A 15,442-nucleotide genomic window follows, 5' to 3' on the forward strand; every position below is an offset into this window, starting at 1 on the left:
CTGGACATAATAAAATTTTCTTCTTTTGGTCTCAGAGAGTAGGTGAAGTTCTAAAATATAATCAGTCTTTCTTACCCCTGTATTCTGAATTACCTTACTCCGGATATGATCAGCTTCATTCTTATTTCTAAATACCAGGTTATAGATATAGAAAACAGCCCCTCAAAATCCAGAAATAACAATTACCACTCTGGACTAAATGTGACTGATATGAGAACTTAGAATCTAGGCCCCAGTTTTCTTATAAGTATTTTCTAAAGGAAACCATGTAATATTTACTCTTTTATTTCTGGCTTATTTTGCCTCCCAAATATCCCATAGGTTCATTTACATCATTGCATGTCTCCCAACTTCATTCCTTTTTTGTAGCAGCACCATGTTCAATCATATGTTTACACCATTGTTCACCAATCTCCTTCTCAGTCAGTGCCTCTTTCAGCTACCTCTATGTATGGGGCTTCATGCATAATGTCCAAAGTCAACAGTCCATCAGCACTCTCAATTTTAGATAATTTCATTGTTCCCAAGAGAATGATAGCTAATAAACACACCCTCACCAAACAGAAAACAAACCTCCCCCTAACTCTTGTCCCACCTGCCATTATGTACCCCTTAGGTTGCTATGGTACTACTGATGTTTTTCTTTAAATATAGCCCATAGCATACAATAGCAATTTTCCTCCTATACTCCCAGATTATACACTCTTTGTACAAAATTTATACCTTTGCAGTACTTCATGCAAGAACTTACTTGTATTTGTAACGTTAATTGGTGGGACACGTGAGTCTGTACAACTGATTTCAATCATGTTTACCTTTAGTATGGTAATATTGCTTATCGATCCACTGGTGAACTGCCTTCACTTCTTTCCATTCCTTTACAATTAAGTTCAACCTCATTAGCACACTATTCACCCACCTCAATCTTCTGTGTTTCTCTAGGTTCCCTGTATTCTATACTATAAGCCTCTGATTTTAACTTTACCATGGTCATAAAAGTGGATCACACACTATCTGTCCTTTTGTTTCTGGCTTATTTCATTCAGTATTATGTTCTCAAGTCTTATCCATCTTGTGCTTCGGGAAGTCATCTCCTCTTACTGCTACTGCTGAATAATAATACATTGTATGTATATACCACATTTTGTTAATCCACTCTTCTGTTGATGGGTACTTGGATTATTTCCATCTTTTAATTGTTAATAGTGCTGCTATGAAAGTCAGTGTGTAAATATCTGTTTGTGTCACTCCTTTCAGCTCTTGTGGTTATAAACTGAAGCGTGGTATTGCCGGGTCATAGGACAACTCATTATTTAGTTTCCTGAGGAACCACCAAAAGACTGTCTTCCATAGTGATTGTACCTCTGTACATTCCCACCAACAGTGCATAAGTGTCCCAGTTTCTGCACATCCTCTCCAACATTTGTAGTTTCCTTTTTGTTTAATAGTAACCATTCTTATAGGTGTGAGGTGGTATCTATATTGTAGTCTTGATGTGCATTTTCCTTATAGCTAATGAGAACAAGTTTTTCTTCATGTACTTTTTTTGCCATCTGTATTTGCTTTTAAGAAAAACGTCTATTCATATCTTTAGCCCACTTTATAATTAGGTTACTTGTTCTTTTGTTGTTGAGTTGTATGGTTTCTTTATAGGATATCCAACCTTTATCCAATGTGTGATTTCCAAATATTTTCTCCCATTAAATTGAGCTGCCTCTTCACCTTTTTGACAAAGTCTTCTAAGCACGAAAGCATTTGATTTTGAGGAGTTCGCATTTATCTATTTTTTCTTTTGATGCTTGTGCTTTGGATGTAAAGTTTATGAAGCTATCTCCTATTACTAGGTCTTGAAGATGCTTCACTACATTTTCTTCTAGGAGCTTTATTGTGCTGGTTCTTATATTTAGGTGTTTGATCCAATTTGAGTTAATTTTTGCATGGGGTGTAAGGTAATTCTTCTGGCTATTGATATCCAGTTCTCCCATTTATTAAAAAGACTATTTTGTCCCACTCAGTGGATTTGGGGGCCTTGTCATAAATCAGTTGACCATAGATTTGGTGGTCTGTTTCTACACTCTCAATTCGATTTCATTTGTCAATACTTCTGTCTTTGTGCTGTTGATCCTGTGGCTTTATAGTAACTTTTCAAATTGGAGACTGTTAACCTCCCACTTCTTTCTTTTTTAGGGTGCTTTTCACTCTTCAGAGTCTCTTCCTTTCCAGATGAATTTGGTGACTAGTTTTTCCATGTCTTCAAGATAGGTTGTTGGAATTTTGATTGTACTGCATTGAATCTGTAGATCAATTTGGGTAAAACTGACATCTTAACTACATTTAACCTTCCTATCCAGGATCATGGACTATCTTTCTGTCTTCTTTGATTTCTTTTAACAATGTTACATAGTTCTCTGTGTTTAAGTCCTTTACATCCCTAATTAAATTCATTCCTAGACATTTGATTCTTTTAGTTGCTATTTTAAATGGAACTTTTTCCTTAATTGACTCCTCAGTTAGGTCATTTCTTGTAAATAGAAACATTATTGAGTTTTGCACATTTATTTTATAAACTACCACCTTGCTGAATTTATTTTAGTGCAAATAATTTTGTTGTAGATTTCTCAGAATTTCCAAATATAGTATATCATCTGCAAATAATGAAAGTTTTACTTCTTCCTTTGCAATGTGGATACCTCTTATTTCTTTTCCCTGCCTGATTGCTGTCTCAACATTCTAGTCCAATGTTGAATAATATTGGTGACAGAGGGCATCCTTGTCTCGTTCCCAGTCTTAGGGGAATAGCTTTTAACCTCTCACCATTGAGTACGATGCTGGCTATGGGCTTTTCATATATGTCTTTTATCATGCTGAAGAAGTTACCTTTGATTCTTACCTTTTGAAGTGTTTTTGTCAGGGAAGGATATTGAATTTTGTTGAATGCTTTTTCAGCATCAATTGAGATGATCACATGATTTTCCCCTTTTGATTTGTTAATGTGCTGTTTTATATTACTTGATTTTCTTGCATTGAGCTATCCTTGCATTCCTAGTATCTACCCCAGTTGGTCATGGTTTGTAATTTTTTAAATGTTCTGTTGGATTTGATTTGCTAATATTTTATAGAGAATTTTTGCATCCATGTTCATTGAGGAGATTGGTCTGTAGTTTTCCTTTCTTGTAGCATGTTTACTCGAATTTGGTATTAAAGTGATGTTACCTTTATAAAATGAATTAGATAGTGTTCCTTTTTCCTCAATTTTTTGGAATTTGTTGGTGTTAGTTCTTTTTGGAATGTTTGATAAAAGTCTTCTTTGAAGCCGTCTGGCCCTGGGCTTTTCTTTGTAGGAAGATTTTTGATGACTGTGAATCCCTTTACTTGTGATTAGTTTATTGAGATCTTCTACTTCTCCTTGAGTCAGTTTAGCTTGTTTGTATGTTTCCAGGAATCCGTCCATATCCTCTAAGTTGTCTAGTTTGTTGGTGTATAGTTGTTCATAGTATCCTTTTATGGTGTTTTTTAAATTTTTAAAAAATTTCTTCAGGTTCTGTGGGAATGATCCCCCTCTCATTTCTGCTTTTGTTTATTTGTATCCTCTCTCTTTGTTTGTCAACCTTGCTAGTGGCCCATTGATTTTCTTGAGAAACCAACTTTGGTTTTATTGATTCTTTTTGATCTTTTATTCTCCCATTCAAACTTTGCTTTTGTCCCTGTTGATTCTCTTCTTGTATTTGATTTGGAGTTAGTTTTCTTTCTCAAGTTCTTCCAGATGATCAGTTAAGTCCTCAAATTTTATTCTTTCTTCTGTTTTAATACAGGTATAATACAGGCAATTATTGATTTCCAGCTTCACTCCATTGTTATCAGACAAAATGCTGTGAATGATTTTTATAAATTTTAAATTTATAAAGACTTGTTTTGTGCCTCAGCATATGATGTATCCTGGAGAATGTTCCATGAGCACTGGAGAAGAATGTATATCCTGGTGTTTTGAGGTGTAATGACCTATACATGTGTGTTAGATCTCATTCATTCATCAAATTATTTAGGTTCTCTATATCTTTTTTTATTCTCTCTCTGGTTGTTCTGTCTATACAGGATAGTGGTGTTTTGAAGTCTCCTTCTATTATTGTTGAAACATCTATTGCTCCCTTCAGTTTTGCCTATGTCTGTCTCATGTACTTTGGAACTCCTTGATTAGGAGCATAGCCATTTATGGTTGTTGTTTCTTTTTGGTTAATTGTCCTTTTTACTAATATATAGTGTCCATTGTCTCTTATGGTGTCTTTAAAGTCTATTTTGTCTAATGTTAGTATAGCTACTTCTGCTTTATTTTGGTTACAGCTTGCTTGGAACATCTTTTTCCATCCTTTAACTTTCAATCTATTTGTATCCTTGTGTCTAAGATCAGTCTCCTGTAAGTAGTGTATAACTGGATTATATTTCTGAATCCATTCTTCCAATGTGTATCTTTTAATTGATAAGTTTAGTCCATTAACATTCAAAGCTATTACTGTAAAGGTATTTCCTGAATCAACTACCTTATCCTTTTGATGTTATTTGTCAGATCTGTATGTTCTTTTCCCTCTTTCTCTCTTTTTTTTTTACTATTATTATTACCTTTATTTCTTTTCTCTATATTAACATTCTATATCTTTTTCTGTTGTGTTGCTAGTTCTTCTAAACCGATGCAAATGTACTAAGAAATGATGATCATGCATCTATGTGATGATGTTAAGAATTACTGATTGCATATGTAGAATGGTATGATTTCCCTCTTTCTCTTTTTATCCTTTATATTATCCTTACTGGCACTCTTCGATTCTCTGTCCTCCTCCAGACCTCCCTCTCCTGTATTTTTTTTTTTGCATGGGCAGGCACCAGGAATCGAACCCGGCTCTCTGGCATGGCAGGCGAGAGCTCTGCCTGCTGAGCCTCTGTGGCCCACCCCCACACCTGTATTTTTTAAATAACTTTTTAAAATGTAGAATATAACAGATTTACAAAACGAAGAAAAAAGCAACAGTTTTCAAAGCACTCTTCAACAAGTAGCTTCAGGACAGATCCCAGAGTTTGTCATGTGCTACCATTCCATCATCTCAAATTTCCTTCTACCAGCTCCAGAACATTGGAATGCCTTTTTTTATCATCACAATTGGCTTTTTTTCTTTTTATGTGAAAAATAATATATGTACAAGGAAACAATACATTTCAAAGCACAGCGCTACGATTAGTTATAGAAGAGATTTCAGCGTTTCTTATGGGTTGCAATTCCACAATTTTGGGCTTTTACTTCTAGTGCTCTAAGGTACTGAAGACTAAAAGAAATATCAATATTATGATTTAGCAATCATTCTCATTTGTTCAACCCTACCTCTTCTGTATAACTCCATCACCTTTCTTTCCCAGTCTTTAGGGGTATTTAGGATGTGCCCTTCTAACTTTTTCATGTTGGAACAGGCTATCAGTAATATGTGGTAGGGAGTTGGAACTAGCTGATGTTCTTGAGAGGCTATGCCCTATAGATTTCAGGACTTATCCGGTCCATGGACTCCTGTAGAGGTTGTAGGTTACTGGAAAGTTACTCTAGTGCATAAAACATTTGTAGACTCTTACATATTGCCATAGGTGTTCTTTAGGGTTGGCAGGCATGGTTTTGGTTGGGGTTTGGCAAGCTATGATAGGTAGCAGTGTCGAAGTGCAGCTTGCATAAGAGTGATCTCCAGAGTAGCCTCTTGACCCTATTTGAACTCTCTGTCACTAATACCTTATTTGTTACACATCTTTCTCCCTTTTGGTCAGGATGGCATTGTTTATCCCATTGTGTGAGGGCCAGGCTCATCCCTGGGAGGCATCTTCCACGCCACCAGGGAGACTTTCACTCCTGGATGTCAGGTCCCATGTAGGAATGACGGCAATGATTTCACTGGCAGATGTGGGCTTAGAGAGAGAGAGAGAGAGAGGCCACCTCTGAGCAACAAAAGAGGTTCTTCAAAGAGACATCTTAGGCATTTCTATAGAAGGGTAAGCTTCTCTGCTACATACATAAACTTCACAAGATCAAGCCTCAAGAACATGGGTTTGGCCTATTCATTTGGGTGTCCCTAATGATTCATACAGTATCGAGGGTTTCCCCAGTTGTAAAGTTTAATATTTCTATAATTTTTCTCCTGACTTTTAACTGGAGACTTTGCCAATGCTTTCTTATCTGCTTAATATATTCTAGCATTTATCTAGGCATTACATTAAACTGTACGGGTTTAAAGGCCCTTATTCTTATTCTGGGCCCCCTGAGTTTGGATTTCTTCAATGAGCTGTCCAGACAGGTTGGGTTAGTTTATGTGCTACAGAAAATTTATGCTCTGGACAAAATAAACCTTTCTTTCTTTGGTCTCAAAGAGTAGATGAGGTTCTAAAGTATAGACGATGTCTTCCTTACTCCTGTGTTTTGATTAATCCCGGCCTGATTGGCTTTGTTCTTACATCTAAATACCAGGTTACAGATACATAAAATAGCCTCTCAAAATCCAAAAATAATAATTGCTACTCTGGACTAAATGTGGCTGGTGTGAGAACTCAATCTAGGCCCGTGTTTTCTTATGAGATTTTTCTAAAGGAGAACATACAGTAATTGTTCTTCTGTTTGTGCCTTATTTTGCCTCACCCAGTGTCCCATCGGTTCATTCACAGTATTATGTGGCACAGAACTTTGTTCCTTTTTTTGTAGCAGCAAAATATTTCATCATATGTATACACCATTGTTTAATGTTCTACCTCTCAGTCAGTGCATCCTTCAGCCACTTACATTCATTAGGTATCATGTATAATGTCCAAAGTCAACAGTCCTTCAACTCTCTCAATTTTAGATAATTTCATTGTTCCCACGAGGAAAATAAGCAATAAACACACCCTCACCAAATAGAAAATCTAAACCTACCCATAATTGTTGTCCTTCCCCCCATTATTTGCTCCTGCTCTTGCTGTGGTACTGCTGATGTTTTCCTGTTCAACATGCCCCATAGCATGCAATTGTAGTTTTCCCCCATACCCTGAACTTAATCACTCTTTTCATAAGAATCATACCTTTGAAGTAGTTCATGCAAGAACTTGTGTTTGTAGTGTTAATCAGTGGGACACATGGGTGTAAATAACCCCTTTCAGTCATGTTCACATTCAACATGGGAGTATTACTTATAGATTCACTAGCAAACTGCCTTCATTTCTATCTATTCCCTTACATTTGAGTTCAACCTCATTAACCATTCACCCATGTCTAGCTTCTGTCTATGTCTAGGTCCCCTATATTCTGTATTAGAAACCTCTGATTTTACCTTTACCATGGTCAGAAACGTGGAATCATACTTTATCTGTCCTTTTGTGTCTCCTTATTTCACTCAGCATTATTTTCTCAAGGTTCATCCAACTTGTCTTGTATTTCAGGGTGTCATTTTGTTTTAAATTTCTGCATAATATTCCATTGTATGTATGTATCAGATTTTGTTAATCTACTCATCTGTTGATGGCCACTTGGATTGTTTCCTTCTTTTGGCAATTGCCAATAATACTATGAACATCGGTGTGTAAATGTCTGTTTCTGGCACTTTTTACCACTCTTCTGTGTGTATTTGCCGAGTAGTGGTATTGCTGGGTCGTATTGCAAACTCCATATTTAGTTTTGTAAGCAACTCCCAAACTGTCTTCCGTAGCACCTGTATTATTATACATTCATTGGCTGGGATATAGACATTTATGATTGCTATTTTTTTGGTGGATTGTCCCTTTTATTAATATGTAGTGCCCTTCTTCGTCTCTTATGACTTCTTTATATTTACAGCCTATTTTTTTCTGATTTTAGTATAGCCCTTTCTGTTTTTTTGTCATTACTGTTTGCATTGGACATATTTTTCTATCCTTTCTCTTTCAATCCATTTATGTCCATGGATCTAAGATATGCCTCTTGTAAACAGCATCTAGATGGATTATATTTATTTCATGTACTCTGCCAATTTCTATCTTTTAATTGGTGAAGTTTAGTCTGTAAACATTCAAAGTCATTACTTTCAAAGAAATTCTTGAATCTACGATCTTATCCTTTAGTTTTTATTTGTCAGATCTAAATATTCTTTTCCCTCTCTCTCTTTTTATCCTTTAAATTACCCTTACTGGTATTCTTCAATTCTATGACCTCCTCCAGGCCTCTGTCATTTTTTTCAGTGTACAGAACTCCCTTTAGTATTTCTTTTGGGGCAGGTGTCTTATTTACTAATTTTCTCCATATTTGTTTATCTTTAGGGATTTTAACCTCTCCCTCAATTTTATAGGACAACTTCATTGGAGAAAGAATTCTTGGTTGGAAGCCTTTCTTTTTCAGGATCTTAACTATATCATGCCACTGCCTTCTCTTGTCCCTGGTGACTATTGGGCAGTTTAGGTGGTTTCCCTTGTATGTAGTAGATCACTTTTTTCATGCTGCTTTCAGGACTCTTTTTTTCTTCAACATTTGTCATCTGATTACTTGTGGCTTGTAGGAGGCCTATGTAGGTTTATTTTATTTGGCTTTTGCTTGGCCTCTTTGATTTGCATATTTATGTCTATTGTAAAGGTAGGGGAGTTTTCTCTAATTATATTTTGAATTACCCTTTTCAGTCCTTTATTTTTCTCTTCTCCTTCTGGAACACCGGTGTTTCTTCTGTTTGTGTTACTTTTGCTGTCCATCATTTCCCTGAGATCCGTTTACATTTTTGCCATCCTTCTTGCCACTATGTGTGCATTCAAGTTCAATTGTTCTGTCTTCTAACTCACTTATTCGTCCTTCTGCTTCTTCAAATCTGCTCTCGTGTTTCTCTATTATTTCTTATTTGGTCTGTAGTATCTTTCATCTCTGTGAGAGCTGAAAATAGTGCAGTTCTATTTGAGGATCCGTTAAAAGCTAGGTAGAGGTACTTTGGTAGTTCATTGGTAGAACACTGCATGCCACACAGGATACCCAGGCTTGACTCCTGACCATATCCCTCCCCCCCATGAATTAAGAAAAAAAGAAAGAAAACATAAAAAGAAATACCTCAGCAATAGTAGGCCAGAAGGAGACACCTCCAGATAAGTTATATTGGGAATGAACTCAGACTGGTGCCCTTAGAAGAGAAAGAAAAAATATGTTAAAAAATTAACAAAAGTAAATAAATAAATAAATAAATAAATAAATAAATGAAATTTTAAAAAATATTAGACAAATAGGGAGTTTGCCTGATTGCATTTGCCACTCCCTACCTTTAGGCCTGTCTGTCCCCAGCTGTTGTGGTTGGCTGGGCAATATGGCATGTGCAACAGTGTTTAGTGTGTGTCAGTAGGACAGGACAGTTCCAGCAGGCAGGACTGGGCTGCCAATCACAGTGCCCAGTATAGCAGCTTATCACAGTGCCTGGCAGGCTTTGCTTTTCATCGTGGGTTGCTGGGCAAGCCTCTGGTCTGCTGGTTGTGAAACCGCACAGGAGGTTTCCCCAGTTAGCTGCTGGGGTAGGTTGGATTGGAGGGACTATTTGTTCCTTTGGATCTACACAGCCCCGCATGGGCTGATGGCTGCTCAGACTCACCCTGCTCTGTCCATTCCAATCTCTCTGCCTTTGTCGTCTGTTTCCTGCCTATGAAGTGCTCAAGAACCTCTTGGATCACTTACCCCCCAGTACACTGTCTCGGTCACTTTTTTGGTCCTGTCTTTAGTTCCATGATCAGGGCAAGCCCAGCATTCCCTATTCCACCATTTTTCTAGAACTTTCCTAATCTATTAAGTTTTGGGGTGACATGTTGTAGAGAAGTTGATAACCAGAACAGGCTTTGATTTTACCAAATATATTACTACTGATATATATTTGTTTCTACCCATCAATATTAGGATTCAGAGAAGCACCAATGCCTGTCTTACTATTCTTTTTAAATTGAGATAATTTATTTAGAGATGAGTCTTACTATTTTCTCCTTCTGGGGGTTATGCTTCCTGTCTTCAAATATACTTTAAATTTTTTTGTGGTGGTTGTCACTTGGATTTCAGAGAATACATTTACTTATCTGGCTTATGGCTTTTTGTTGTGGTTCTTTCCTCCTCCTCCTCCTTCCATTTATTATTATTATTATTATTTTTAATATTTTTATTATAAGCAACAAATAAACATAAACATTCTTGACATACAAACATTCTTGACATGGTGACAGTCAGTGGCTCACAGTATCATCACATAGTCGTGTATTCATCACTCATTTATTTTTTTGTTGATATACCCTCTTATTTACTTTTTGTGGGTTTATATCCCCTCCCCCATGTGTTTCTATTGTTTTCTTAGAGTCTGTTATTATGTTTCTAATGTATTCACAGGAGAAAAAAAGAGAAAAGTACACTGATTAGTCTCCTCTTTTAAATAAATAGTCCTTTAAATGTTTTAGATGAAGATAACCCTGATTATCCTAGCCCTAGAATTGATAATATTTCAGTGAAGTCTTATTCTGAATAATAGTGTCCTATTGTTGTTTTGCTTTGATAGTTTAAGTAAAATCCTCTTTGTGTTAAGGAGGAACAGCTTAAAAAATTTTATAGCAGTAATTAACTTAAATCTCTGCAACACTGATGTTAATTTCTCATGTGAAAAAAGTTGACTTTTATCATGGCAGATTAAATGTCTTTTAATAATGTTTCATGATGATAAAATAAAGTAGCCTTTATATCAGTAGAGAATACAGAAAATAATCCCATATTATAGTCTAGGCTCTTTCTCAACTGCTAGATTACTGGGCTTTTTCTCTATAGGTGATTTTGAATAAGGTATATGAGTTAATTGACAATGAGGTGGAGTGCTTGCTTGAAATAGGGAAGGAGTTGGTGATAAACTATCAGTTCAGAAAAGTTCTGAAGTAAATTGAAAATCTGGGGCCCAATTCTATAATAGTGCTCCAAGATCTGTATTCCTTATTTACTTGTTTTTTCGCTGTTTTATAAATCCCTTTTCTTGTTTATTCCCTAATTAAAATCTTCACATATTATGTGATCTTGTAGCTTTTATGCCGTGTTTGTAGCTATAAATATTATTTGATTTTCTATAACATGTATTACTAACATTTTTTTCTTTAGGTTTTGTGATTTTCTGAGTTAGTGGGTTTTTTTTGTTTGTTTTTGTTTTTGTTTTTGTTTTGCATGGGAGCACTGGGAACTGAATTTAGATCTCTGGCATGGCAGGCAAGAACTCTGCCTGCTGAGCCACTGTAGCCCGCCCTCCGAGTTAGTTTTTGTTTAAAAGTTTTAGATAAATTTTTTCTATTTGGGTTGAGATTATAATAAATATATTTAAATGAAATTTCTATTCTCTTTAAGACTTTGGTGATTTAAAGAAAAGCAGATTGATTTCTAGTTCTTTCCCGTTTCCCCCTCTTATTTTGTGTCACCTTTTTTTCTCCTGTTTAACTAAAATAAACCTAACTTCCTATATTGATTTACTATATTGATTTGGTATTAAGTTTCATCTTTAACACAAAAATCTAAAACAGGGACTATTTCTTTTCATTTCAAATTCTTAAGGTATACATTCCAGAACTGATTATGTGGCTCTCTTTTACAAAGTCTTCAGGGACTTAGGCTCCTTTAAGATATTGCTTCCCTCTTTTTGGGTGTAGCCTTCTCTTTTATAGCCCAGAACCAGGAAGGAAGAAGGAATAAAAAAGATAAAGCAATGAAAAAGATAAGGCAAGCAAAGGGATGTTCTATCTGTCTCTTTAGGAAGGATCCTGGAACCTAGCAGTTTTCCTTACTTGGCATTGATCTGAAGTTAGGCGCTTTGCTAGGAATGCTGGGAAATAATCCCTTTCTTTCCTTAAGTAACCATGTGCTCAGCTAAAATTCTAATATTATGGAAGAAGGAGAGAACGAATGCTGCTGGTAGAACAGCAATAGTTTTTGACACAATTCTTTCGTAGTTTTACGTTTTCTTTCCTACCTTATCACTTTTTTGTTTGTTTGTTTGTTTTTTGGTATGGGCAGGCTCCAGGAATCAAACCCAGATCTCTGGCATGCAGTCGAAGATTCTTCCTCTAAGCTACCATTGCACTGCAGTTTTTTTTTTTCCTTATCACTTTTAATTCAGTTAACCTTCTCTTTTTATTCAAAACTTATTCAGTCTTATGGGTTAGAAATAATTTTTAGATTGGGTGAGAATCTTGAATCATGATTATTTTCTCTTCTTTTAAAGAAATTAAGTTTTATTTTGATTCTTATGCTTTAAATTTTCCTTTGTTTTCTATTTAGAAAGGAAAAAAGGGAAAATTTAAAGCAACAGGAATCAAAATTAAAAAACTAAAATTAATCATTAATAGGATTTGAATTTTGTAGTTGTGTACTGTGAAATACTAAAATATATGGAATATGTATTTTACTACCTTAGTGAACCCTTCTTAAAGTAAGAATCTACTCTTTGAGTATAGTGGTAAGGTTACTTATACCTCTAAGTATCAGTAGCAGAGTTTATGACAAGGCAAGGACAAGACCAGAGAGGAGTAAAAATAAATTTTACTCAATGAAATAGTATGATGGTAATCTTTCATTTAATTTCCTTCATTTGATTGCTTTAGTTTTTTTTTTAATGTTTTTTTCACACACCATATAATCCATAGTTATGCATTCACCACCACAATCTATATGAGAAGATTCCCATTTCCTCCGAAAAGGAAATCCTATACCTTCCCTTATATCCCCCTCTTATTAACATTTAGATTTGGTATATTGCCTTTGTTACAATTAATGAAAGACTATTACAATGTTACTGTTAACTATAGTGCTTAGTTTGCATTAATTGTATTTTTTTCCATTCACCACCCCATTTTTAACACCTTGTAATAATGACATACATTTGTTCTCATTTATGTAAAAGCTTTCTTGTATTTGTACAATTAACCACCACAATTGTCCACTCTATTTTTTGTAAGTTATACAGTCCCAGTTTTTATCCTGTAGGTTTTCTTCTGCTAACATATGTGACTATAGCCTTCCTCTTTCAAACTCACTCTCAGCTTTGTTAATTATATTTATAGAATTGTGGTACCATCACATAGTATTATGCTATCAATTTCTGAACCTTTACAATCAACCTTAGTGAACATTCTGTGCTCCTTCAGCTTTGATTGCCTGATTTCTGCCCTCTCTCTATCTCCTGATAACCTTTGCTCTCAAATTTAACTCTCAGGGTTTGCTCATTATATTTAGATCATATTAGTTAGACCATACAATATTTGTCCTTTTGTTTCTGGCTTATTTTGTGCAACATAGTGTTTTCAAGATTCATTCACATCGTTGTATGTGGTTGCTTTAGTTTTATCAGTCAGTTCCTATTGAAATGTCATCAACTCCTAAATCCTTTGGGTGGCTCCTTAACATAAAACTTTCTAATAGATAAGTAAGATTTGTAACACCTGTATCCATTGATTAATCCTAACATTTCAAAAAGAGAGATTACAGAAATTGCACCTTACAACCTGCTTTCATTTGCTAAAGCTGCCAGGATGCAATATAATAGAAATGGATTGGGCTTTTAGCAATGGGGATTTTTTTAAGTTACAAGTTACAATTCTAAGGCCATGGAATGTCCAAATTAAGTCTTCAACAAGAGGATACCTTCACTGAAGAAAGGCTAATGGCATCTGGGTTCCTCTGTTACCATAGGAAGGAGTTTGCTGGTGCTCTGCTCCCTGGTTGTGTTGCTACTAGGTTCTGTGTGTCCTTGTCTGCTTCTCCCAGGACACATCTCTGTTCTCTCTGTGTCTGAGGGGCTTCTCTTAGTATCTCTGGGGCATTTCTCTCTCTTTGCATCCTTCACTTGGTTTCATCTCTCTGCTCTCTCTAGGTTTCTCTCTGTCTTCTCTGTCTTTATTCTCTTCAATGAGGACTCCAGTAAAAGGATTAAGACCTACCTTGAATTGGGTCGGTCACATCTCCATAGGAAGAACCTAATCTAAAGGCCCCACACACAATAGGTTTTCAGTTACAAGAATTGATTGAATAAGCATAGTCTTTTCTGGGGTGCATAACAGATTCAAACTTGCATGCCACGTATGGAAATATTCTTGCTGAAACGAATACAGAAACAAAACCAACTTGAATCTATTCAAGGCTCTAGGCCTAACTAGCAGTGGGGATGTATGCTGTCAAACCCACAATGTGAAGAATGGAACAGGTAAATGGTTCTTAAGCACCCTACTTCTACCTCCCCACCCCCAAAGTGAATGGGGGAGCATTACAAAGTCAAAGAATCTTGAAGATATTTTAAAAAAGCAACCAAATATTGTGTCTGTACTTTAGTTGCATCCTGATTCAAACAAACCAGTCATAAAATGTATTTGAGATATTCAGGGAAATTTGAGTACTGACTAGATGTTAAATGTTATTAAAGAGATTGTGTTAATTTTGTGCATGATTATGTTACAAAAGAGTACTCATAAGAAGGTTTACAGATGAAATATCTAATTTGGGATTTGCTTTAAAATTTAATAAATGACTGGGAATGGTAGAAAAGTGAGTGTACAGCATAGGAAACATGAGATTGGCTGGATTTTAATTCTTTTTTTTTTTAATTTTCAATATTTTTGCATGGGCAGGCAGTGGGAATCAAACCCGGGTCTCCAACATGGCAGACAACAACTCTGCCTGCTGAGTCACTGTGGCTGTATTTTAATTCTTAAATAAGGGAAACAGGTACAGGGAAGTTATTACCCTATTCTATAATTTTTTTTATAATGTATTCCCAAATTTTATTTGAGAGTAATTTTAATCCTCAAGGATAGTAGTCAGTTTTTGTTTTGTCTGCGCCTTACTTTCATACAAACAAGATTTACGAAAATGCACGAATGACTTGATTAACATTCCTTTGGAAGTTTGTTGAAAACATTTCAGCTTTGCCTCTTGGAGGGTGATTTGTTATTTTGAAACAAAGTTTTTGAAGATTCATTAGATGTATGTTACTTTCTAATGATTAATTTTCCCAATTTAGTTTGAAGCAAGTTTGACTATATGTTAAATTTTACTAGTTGAAAAGTAATTCTGTATTTTATAAATGGATTGAAGTTGTAATATAATGTGGAAATTTCAAACGTTGGTTTTGTAAAAACTGAAGCTGATTTATTTAAGCATAGTTTAATATTACAAATGTTAAGTTGGTACAGATGATGTATATCTGAGTAGACTTTAAAAAAAACTGCTATATATTCTACACAAATGTAACTTTATTTTTAAGATGTAGAAAAGTGCTCTTTCTGTATTTGTAGTATTTTTCTGGATCCTGACACTAGAAGAGCAATGGGAGAACAAGCTGTTGCTCTTGCCAAAGCAGTAAAATATTCTTCTGCTGGAACTGTAGAATTCCTTGTTGACCCAAAGAAGAATTTTTACTTCTTAGAAATGAATACAAGACTCCAGGTAACA

The 15,442-nt window shown here is 35.4% G+C and overlaps 1 protein-coding gene across 7 annotated transcripts in view; it reads left to right on the forward strand.

The window, feature by feature from the left end:
- Positions 1-15,442, forward strand: part of PCCA (propionyl-CoA carboxylase subunit alpha) — a 626,991-nt gene that overhangs the window by 259,049 nt on the left and 352,500 nt on the right. For all 7 annotated transcript variants that reach the window (XM_077158591.1, XM_077158589.1, XM_077158590.1 and 4 more), the window contains one exon: positions 15,286-15,436. In XM_077158591.1, the coding sequence (XP_077014706.1) occupies positions 15,286-15,436 (151 nt within the window). The remainder of the gene's footprint in view (positions 1-15,285; positions 15,437-15,442) is intronic.

This window comes from Tamandua tetradactyla, chromosome 4, assembly GCF_023851605.1.
Source record: "Tamandua tetradactyla isolate mTamTet1 chromosome 4, mTamTet1.pri, whole genome shotgun sequence".
In the NCBI taxonomy this organism is placed as follows: domain Eukaryota; kingdom Metazoa; phylum Chordata; class Mammalia; order Pilosa; family Myrmecophagidae; genus Tamandua; species Tamandua tetradactyla.